The 10,611-nt window shown below is 39.1% G+C and overlaps 1 protein-coding gene across 1 annotated transcript in view; it reads right to left on the minus strand.

Annotated features, from left to right (window-relative positions):
- Positions 1–10,611, minus strand: part of ULK2 (unc-51 like autophagy activating kinase 2) — a 241,121-nt gene that overhangs the window by 120,550 nt on the left and 109,960 nt on the right. Inside the window, exon 13 of the mRNA XM_007941497.2 lies at positions 8,489–8,549. Within this exon, the coding sequence (XP_007939688.1) occupies positions 8,489–8,549 (61 nt within the window). The remainder of the gene's footprint in view (positions 1–8,488; positions 8,550–10,611) is intronic.

Genomic DNA, 10,611 nt, shown 5'->3' on the forward strand with positions numbered 1-10,611 from the left:
AGACTTCATCTCACCTATTTTGGTCATCTTGTAAGAAGGGACCATTCCCTGGAGAAGGATGTCATGCTTGGTAGGGTGGAGGGTCGACAAAAGAGGGGGAGGTCTTCAACGAGATGGACTGACATGGTGGCTGCGATGATGGTCTCAAGTATAGCAGGGATTGTGGGGCTGGCGCGGGATCGGGCAGTGTTTCGTGCTGCTGTGCATGGGGTCGCTATGAGTCGGAAACAACTCGACGGCACTTAACAACAACAACAACACAATATATGGCATGGGAGCTCTGGTAGCATAGTGCCTAAGGCACCTGACTGCTAACCAGAAGGTTGGCAGTTCAAACCCACTCCTTGGAAGAAGATGGGGCAATCTACTTCTGTAGTGATACTGCCCGGAAACCCAAGTAGGGGTCTCTATGAGTTGGGTCTGACTCGACGGCACATAACAACACAACAACAACAATTTATGGAACAAACAGAATGTCAAGCCTAACCCAAAATACACAAACAGCTAAAGATAAACTAGATGAATGGGACCTTCCAAAAATTAAATTTTTATGTGCTTCCAAAGATTTCTCCAAAAGAGTCAAAAGAGAACCTACAGATTGGGAAAAAATATCTGGCAATGACACATTTGACAAGTGACTTATCTCTAAAAATTATAGAAAACTGCAACACCTCAACAATAAAAAGACAAACAATCCAATTAAAAAATGGGCGAAAGACATGAATAGACACCTCACCAAAGAGGATATTCAGGTGGCCAACAAACACATGAAGATATGGTCACAATCATTAGCCATCAGAGAGATCCAAATCAAAAAAACAATGAAATATCATCTCTCCCCACCACTATTAGCAAAGTTCAACAAGACAGAAAATAACAAATGCTGGCTAGGATGTGGAGAGAGTGGGAGTCTCATATACTACTGGTGAAACTATAAAATGATACAACCACTGTGAAAAGCAGAACGGCAATTCCTTAAAAATTCGGAATTAGAAATACCATTTGATCTAGCAATCCCATTACTAAGTACATAGTCTAAAAAATGAGGGCTAGGGCAAAACCAGATATATGTATACCGATGTCCATCACAGTACTATTTACAATAGCAAAAGACAGAAACAACCTAGTTGCCCAGCAACAGAAAAATGGATAAGCAAATTATGGTACATATACACACAATGGAATAATATGTAACAGTAAAGAATAATGTAGACTCTCCAAAACACCACATAACATGGATGAACTTGAAGACATTATGCCGAGTGAAGTAAGTCAATCACTGAAGGACAAACACAGTATTAGTTCATTATCGTAGAAGGTCAAGGAAAGGTTTATATATTGGAGGAAACTTTTCTTGTTGGTTACCAGTGGTGATAGTGGAAGGGAAGAAACACTGCAAAAATTTTAAAAATGAAAAAATAAAATCAGGAAAGTTGCACATCAGGGTTGTATCCTTTTACCCTGTGTCAGGGTTGTGTCCTTTCACCATACTTATTCAACCTATATGCTGAGTAAATAATCCAAATAAGTTAGACCATATAATGAAGAATGCATCATCAACACTGAAGCAAGATTTGTCAACAACCTAAGACATGCTGAAGACAGAACCTTACTTACTCAAAGCAAAGAGGACCTGAAGCACTTACTGATGAAGATCAAAGACTACAACTTTCAGCATGGATTGCATGCAGTCGTTGAGTCAGATCCGACTCATCGTAACCCCTCCTTGGGTTTCCGAGTATCACTATGAAGTATGTTGCCCAACCTTCCCTCTGAGGAGTGGCTGGTGGGTTTGAACCACCAGCCTTCCGGTTAGCAGTCACATGCTTTACGCCACCAGAGCTCCTTTCAGTATGGACTACGCTTAGAAAAGAAAAACAAAAATCCACAAAAATGGACCAACAAGCAACATCATGACTAACGAAGAAAAGATTCAAGTTGTCAAGGATTTATTTCATTTTACTTGGATCCACAATCAACATTCATGAAGAAAAATCAAACAATATATTGAATTGGGCAAATCTGCTGCAAAAGACCTCTTTAAACTGTAAAAAAGCAGAGATGTTACTTTGAGGACAAAGATGCACCTAACCCAACCAACAGTACTTTTAATTGCCTCATATGCATGTGAAAGCTGGAAAATGAATAAGGAAGACCTAAGAGTTGATGCCTTTGAATTAAGATGTTGGAGAAGAATACTGAATACATCATGGACTGCAAGAACAACAAACAAATCTGTCTTGGAAAAAATATAGCCAGAATGCTCCTTAGAAGTGAGGGTGGTGAGATGTCATCTTCTGTACTTTAGAGATGTTATGAGGAAGGACCAGACCCTGAAAGATGACATCATGCTTGGAACTGATTTAACAGCACCTAACAACAATGACTCACGTACTGAAGACTGTCGAATAGTTGGTGTGATAGTTAACGTTGTGTCAAGTTGGCTGTACCATGATTGTCAGTGGTTTGGCAGTTATGATGCAGTTTTGTAGTTAAGTAATGATGTACATAATCACCTCCATGATGAGATCTGCCATGAGCAACCAATCAGCTGAAAGGGAGTTTCCTTGGGGCTGCAGCCTATATCTAACATATATAGACGGTCTGGCAAAGTTCTCTGACTTTTTGCTTACTTTGGATCCTGCATCTAGCTCACCATCACCTGACCTGCAGTTCTTGGGACTTGAGCCAGTGGCCTGTCACACTGCCTGCCAATCTTGGGATTCATTAGCCCCTATAGTCTGTGAGCCAGCAATATGCCATCTTACCTCTTGAGCTTGTATTCGTCAGCCTCTGCAGCTGTATGAGTCTGGAAAAGCCTCCAGCCTCTTACCTGACCCATGGACCTGAGACTTGCCAGCTTCTGTAACTGTGTGAGCCATAAATTTATATACTGTTGTTAAATACTGTAGAGTCTGTCTCATAGTGATCCTATGTACACTGCCCAGTCCTGCAGCATCCTCACAATCATTGCTGTATTTGAGCCCATCATTGCAGCCACATTGCCAATCCACTTTGTTGAGGATATCTTCCTCTTTTATGCTAACCCTCCACTTTACCATGCTTGATGGTCCTTCTTCAGGGACTGTCATTCCTAGAAATATCCCCAAAGTATGTGAGATGAAGTCTCATCATCCTCACTTGTAAGGAGCATTCCAGCTGTACTTCTTCCAAAATAGATCATGTTGTTGTTGTTATGTGCCATCGAGTCAAACCCAACTCATAGCGACCCCTCCTTGGGTTTCCGAGGCAGTATCACTACGGAAGTAGATTGCCCCATCTTCCTTCCAAAATAGATCATATACATATATATAAGCTTCACTGGTTTTGCTTCTGTACAGTACCCAGCCTAAGACATTGGTACCAGAAGAGCATTGTGCTGGTCTAACAGATATCTAAAATGTGGAAGCAGTTTGGGAACTGGGTAATAAACAGAGATTCTGAAAGTTAGTTAGTTAGTTTAATTTATTTATTTATTTATTTATTTATTTATTTTTCTGTAAGAGTTTTTAGGTGCTTAATAGTAAAAGCCTAGATTGCCTTGAAGGGATTGTTGGTGTATTTATGGAAGTCAAAGGCAATTCTAATGAGGACTCAGAAGGAAATGAGGAGCGTTGTAACACTGGAGATGGCACAGAAGGTAAACAGCACCAGCAGAGAAACAGTGGCAGCAGAACTAGGAGACCAGTGTGAGATGGCATGGAAGCTGACCCAAAAGGCAAGAGAGCTGAGTACCTTCAGGCAGGAGGCTTCCTGGAGGAGTGGGGTACCTCTGGGTACTTGTCTGCAGAGCTAGGATCTAGCAAACTCACAGAGCAAAAAAGCTGTGTGCCTTCAGGCTGAACCTTACTTATTAGTAGAATTAAGAAGTTTTATAATACTTGCCCAAGCAGAAGAGGGGCCTGGCTGGCCCAAGGGGCTTAGAGGCCAAAGAACAAGGAATCAGAAGTTGAAGACACAGGAAGCAGTGCTGCCTTGGTCTGGGGCTACAAAGGATAGGACCACAGCCTCCCAGATTTCAAAGAGTCAGATCTTCAGCAACTCAGTTGTGGAGTAGGGGCTGCCATTCACCACTGCCAGTGGAATGGGGCCAGATTTGCTTCCTAAAGGTGAGGCACCAGGGTTGCCATGTGCAAGTGACAGAAGAACGGGACCTGGTGGGGCTGAAGAGGCAGGGATGCCACTCAGACACACTAGGTGAACGGGGCTGCCTAAAGCCAGAGAGCGAAGCTATTGTCCCCATGGGCCTGGAAGGTGAAGGTGAAGCCCAGGGCTGAGGAGCCTCTACCCAGAATCCAGAGAGCATGGCCAATACCCAGAGTTTGGAGGGCAGGGCCATTGCCTAGATGATCTTAAAAACAGATGATTATTTTCAAGCCTCGGGGGCTAATGGAAATTGTTCTGCTGAGTTTTTTACTTGCTTGGTGCCCGCTATCCTTTTTTGTTTTTGCCTCTCTCTCTCCAATTTCTCCCACTTGTAACAGAAATGTCTACCTTGTGTCTGTTCTACTATTATACTTTGGAAGCAGGTACTTATATTCTAGATTCACAGAAGAGGAATTCTGTCCCAGGCTGGAATTTGGACTTAAAGTGATTTAAGACTTTTGGGATGATGTGATGGGATGATGTGTTTTACATATGGCATGGACATGAATTTTGGGGGGCCAAAGGGTAGAATGTTATGGTTTGAACTGTGTTCCCCCAAAATGTGTGTCAACATGAGTAGGCCATGATTCTCAGTATAATGTAATTATCCTCCATTTTGTGATCTGAATTATCTGTGTTGTAAATCCTAACCTCTATGATGTTAATGAGGCAGGATTAGTGATGGTTTTTGTTAATGAGGCAAGAGGCAACCCACAGGATTAGGCTGTACCTTGAGTCTATCTCTCTTGGGATATAAAAGGGATTAAACAAGCAAGCAGAGATCAGAGGGAACTCCTACCACCAAGAAAGAAGAGCTGAGAGCAGAGCACATCATTCGGACTTGGGGTCTCTGTGCTGAGAAAACTTCCAGACCCGGGAGAAGACTGATACCCCCAGAGCTAGCAGAGCGTGTGAAAATATTCCCCTGGAGCTGGTGCCCTGAATTCAGACTTCTAGCCTCCTAAACTGTGAAAAAATAAATTTCTGTTTTTTAAAGCCCTCCACTTGTGGTATTTCTGTTATAGCAGCATAAGATAACAAAGAAAGATGGTGAAGGAACTATTACAAAGAAGTGTTTCTTCAGGTGAAAATGCACTCATCTTTGAAGGAAAGAAAAGTTAAGGAATTGTAACACAGGAAGAGAGCAGCTGAAAAAGGACCCAATGATGACTCAAGAAGAGAATGGGCAGCAAACCAAAAGAAAAACCTGAAAATATATATTACCTATATTTGAAACACATCCTCAAAGAAAGGCAGCAAGCAAGATTTGCTTACTCTTATGTTTCCAAACTGTGTACAGAAGCATTCTAGAATGTCACTGCAAACTCAAAGGAATGCCCCAAAATATATTACATTTCTAAAGAAAACATAGTAACATCTCTCAGATACTTTGCAAACTACTACTACTATTGCAAACTAAAGCCATTATTAAGTTATTTGCACTGAACTACTTAAAAAATGGAACTCAGGTATCTCTATTAGTCTAGAGGAAGCACTAAAAAATTACTGAGACACTATGGAAACTTATAGCTTAACCTGTTTTACTGATAAATGAGTACACAAAGTTCAAAAATTCCCAGCTCCAATTTGGAGTATCTTTCATAGCACTGTATTTTGTTCTTCCTATAAAAATTGCCATCAGAGTGCCTAAGATGCATCAACATTATTACAAAGGAGTTCAAGTAGATTTGATGAGTCCCTGGTAAACATTCATTAGCAATCCATTTAGGTATGTAAAATCCAACTAATATAAGGTGAGTAAACTAATCAATAAAGCCAAGAAAAAGTACAACTTTCTACACCCATTTCAGAGTTAGATGAAATGAAAATCTCAAAGGAAAAGGTACTACTTGGGGTATGTCACTACTAATATACCTAAGAGAAATAACAAGATCCATTTATTAAGTGTGACTCACAATAGTGTCTAACTATGTTTTACACTATATTGTAAAATTAGCAATATTACGCTCCTAACATAAGCAATGCTTTGCTCAAATGGTAGACCAAAACCACAATTTGTGTTCAGTGATGTCAGGATATTCTGGGCCAAAAACTTCAGGTCCTAAGCCTTTGAAAGGCTTTAATTAACATTATACAAAATGCATATATATTTCCTTCAAAATGTGTTCCCCAATACCTGCTAGAACGTAAGCTTCCAAATCCTGAATTCTATTTTCTTATTGAACTAGGTTTTTCAAGAAAATTTCTGAACTCTTAAAAAAAAAAAAAAAACACCCATTTCAAAGTAACAAAAAATTTCAATGCAATCTCAATAAATATGAGTGTCATGGATTAAACTGTGTGCCCCCGCCCTCCCAAAAAATATGTGTTGTAAATGGTTATATTTGTGGTGATAATGCCATTTGGGAATGATTTTCCTTGGTATGTTAATGATACAGTTAGTGTAGGGTATATTTTAAGTCAATCTCTTGAGACATAAAAGAAATTAAATAAACAAATGAAAAAGCAAGTGAAGAGAGAAGCAAAGCCACATGAAGACTGCCCAGGAGCAAAAGCTCAGAAGAGACAAGACCTTCTTCCCACAGCCAACAGAGAGAGAAAGCCTTCACCTAGAGTTGACACCCTGTATTTGAATTTCTAGCCTCCTAAACTGTGAGAAATAAACTTTTGTTATAGTCATCTATTGGTGGCATTTCTGTTAACAGCAGCACTAGATAACTAAGAATGAACCTCTGGTGGCATAGTGGATAAGGCACTTGGCTGCTAACTAGAAGGTCAGCGGTTCAAACCCACCAGCTGCTCCATGGAAAGAAGATGGGGTGATCTACTTCCATAAAGATTCATAGCCTCAGAAACCCAATGGGGGTCACTATGAGTAGGAATCAACTTGATGGCAGTAAGACTGATTGATTGATATGTAACTAAGATAGTGAGGTTTTAAAGAAAGAATTAAATATGCCACTATTAAAATCATATCCTTGGAAGGAAGGTTGGGCAATCCTACTTCCGTAGTGGTACTGCCTCGAAAACCCAAGGAGGGGTTGCTATGAGTTGGGGCTGACTCACGGCAAATAACAACAACAACAAAATCATATCACGCTTGCTAAAGTGGAGGGTCAACGGAAAAGAGTAAGGCCCTCAACGAGATGGACTGACACAGTGGCTGTGACGGTAGGCTCAGGTATAGCAGGGATTGTAAGGCCAGCACAGGACTATGCAGTGTTTCATTCTGTTGTACATAAGGTTGTTAATGAGTTGAGGATGACTCGACAGCACCTAACAACAACTATTAAAATTAAAGAGACTGTCATATGACATCACAGTCATTGGAATATGGAGACAGAAAATTCTAATGGTTTCACAAAGAGTGTCTTTCCCTTTCATCATACCATATTAATTATGCATACAGTATAAGTTTTAATACTCTATTATTTGTTTTTATTTACATTTAATATATTGAGCTAGACTGTATTATGTATTCAAAATATTCACTACTTCTCTTCGTACTCATCTCTACATCCTCTGATGCACTCCCTACCACAATCCACTTAACATGTTTTCACACTGGGATCCAAACTGAGAGAGCAGCTCCTGTTTGGGACATCTCAGAGCAGAGGGAAAATGAGTGACAGCAGAACCTGAACATTAAGCACCATTACAGAGTTCTGCTGTCACTCTTTTTCCCTCTGGTTTGAAAATGGTACATCCCAAACGAAGCTGTTCTTTCAATCTATATCTCAGAACAAAGAAGACATGTGAACAGAGTCACAGCTGATTCACAGCCAACTGTAACATGACTGAGAAATAGCCCTTGTTGTTATAAACCACTAAAGTTTGGGGTTGCTTGTTACCACAGCATTAATCTACCAGAAGCTGACCAGTACACATCACAAATATCTTTGGTACCAAGACAAAATAAAAATTAAACAGAGAAAGCTTGTATCTTATTGTATTCATGTATCTTCCAAGACCAAGTTCCCTTACCTTCTTTACCACTGCAGCCCAGAACATTTAAAATCTCAGTTTAGCCTTTTAACTCTTCCTTGTTGGGCAACAAATATCTTTGGAAAATGATATATGTTCTATGCCACTTACATAAACCATGCAAAAAATAATACTAAAAACAGGTAATATATATACATGGTTTCAATTGTTTTGTGGTATTTTTTCTTTTAAAAAATATTAATATTAATAGATCAAACAAAGTGGAAGGATGACTATCCAAGTAATCATTACATTATTCTTCATACCTTATTTTTCTTCCTACTTTGCTTAAAATATTTTACATTCAAAAAGAAACTGTGAAACAGCAAACAAAATAGATCTTAGAATCAAGAACACAAAGTTCTATAACCTGACTCGTAAAATTATATAAACATACCCTCCATATACCAAGAATTCATTTGAAGCACGTCTGCCAGCAGTTCCCACTGGTACATCATCTAAAGGAGAAACCAAAAAATAGAGTCAGCTCTGTTATAATACCCATTTAAAAACTACAGATCTGTTCCAATATGATTAGGGAATAACTTAACTACAACACAAATCTGCCATTTGCTTGTGTTGCAAAACAACAGGGGAACAGAGAAAACTGCACCTAGGTGAACTCAAAAGCTATAATCCTTTCGATGTCCACTTCTATAAGCAAACTTCAGGTAGTTGGCAAAGTAAAGTATCATATTTATTGTAATATTGATATATTTCTTTACCATTCATATTTGCTACCATTTTTAATCACATTCTTTTTTAAGGTATCACTGGCAGAGTTTTTAAGCATTGTGCTCCTATATCCCATTTCTCCTACAAGCACTGTGGTTTTTATTGCACAAATTTGCATAGTGCAGTGATTTTTAGGAACACATATATCAAATTACAGCAGGACCGAATGGGAAACTTAAAAAGTCTAGATCAATGCAACGTTAGAGTATACACATCTTCCCATATGACATACAACACAGACACTCTTCACCTTAGGTCTCAGATGAGTTACTGAACAAGAAATCATGAAAAGCTGGTACACCTGGATACACTAGCACATTCCATAGACTATCTTTACCTATCCCTCTGACATTTGTATATGGGATCAGAACACAGCTCAGAATTCAGGGATCCTTTCATTCCTTATCACTATTATACATTCACCACTGTATCACACTGCCTTATGTGATTTTCAATGGCTGTAAAAATATGTGTGTTGATTTGAATTAGCAGTGTTGACCTAATAAAATAAATTTTAAAAGTTAAAGAAAAGAAACCTTGCTGCGAATCTGTACTCAAGAGAATAGCTGTCTATAATGGCATGGAAGAAACAGGCTGAGTTTGAAACCACACATAATTATAAAACAAAATTAAATTTTTAAAAATCTGTGAAATCAAATGTGAAATGAAACAAATGGTTCTAAGTATATAACAAGGTCACAGCTTGAACACTAGAGTGAATTATTTCAAGTGACCTTTCCAAACCAAATGAGATCCACTGCCACGAGTTGCTCTGACTTACAATGACCCCCATTGGTTTTCCTAGGGCAGTAAATCTTTACAAAAGTAGATCTTCCTTCTGTGGAGCAGCTGGTGGGTTTGAACCACCAACTTTCTGATTAGCAGTCAAATTCCTTACGCACTGTACTACCAGAGCTCCTTTAAGTGACCTTTAAAACTCAGTAATCTGCAGATCCTTAATGAGATTATCCTAAGGACAAAAAGATTTTCGTTATCATGTTTTTAGTTAATTTGCTATTGCTTCAATATCACCATATTATTACTGTGAATTATAGATAGATGGATACAACAAAATAAAGTAGTAAGTAATTATGTTGATATTATTAGGAACAAAGATATTTAGTTTTGTCAAAAAGGGATAAACTCACTGCTGTCGAGTCGACTGTGACTCAAAGCGACCTCTCCTTGGGTTTCCAAGGCAGTATCACTACGGAAGTAGATTCCCCAACCTTCTTTCAGAGGAGTGGCTGGTGAGTTTGAACCACCAGCCTTCTGGTTAGTAGTCAAATGCCTTAGGCACTACACCACCAGGGAAAATCAAAGTTAAGTAAAAAGTAGTAATTCTGAATCTCAACAGGCATATAAGTATGAACTGATGCCATTATTGTCTCTTAAGTATATGTATACATGTACATATTTATGTATGCATTTCCTAGCTCTGTCCACTGACCAAATCAAAGCCAGAGCTAGAATAATGACCAACCCACGGGTAATGAGCTTTCTAAGCATCCAGATTGTGGTCTCTAAATACTAAATCACATTAAAAGTAATTAGGGTTCTTTAGAGAAGTGACTGGATCCAGGTCTGAGGCTGTATATGCACTAAATAAGTATAAAATAGCTTACACTACACAAAGAAAGGACACTAGGAAAGATTAGTGGGGCCATGTCAAAAAAACACAGAAGGAAGCAGGGCAAGATGGCGGACTAGGCAGAAGGATTGCACAGACCCTCTTCAACAAAGAAAAGGGAAACCAATTAACACAGACACAGAAGATAATCTTGG

Source organism: Orycteropus afer, unplaced genomic scaffold, assembly GCF_000298275.1.
Source record: "Orycteropus afer afer isolate SDZICR_OR568_19922 unplaced genomic scaffold, OryAfe1.0 scaffold00080, whole genome shotgun sequence".
Classification (NCBI taxonomy): domain Eukaryota; kingdom Metazoa; phylum Chordata; class Mammalia; order Tubulidentata; family Orycteropodidae; genus Orycteropus; species Orycteropus afer.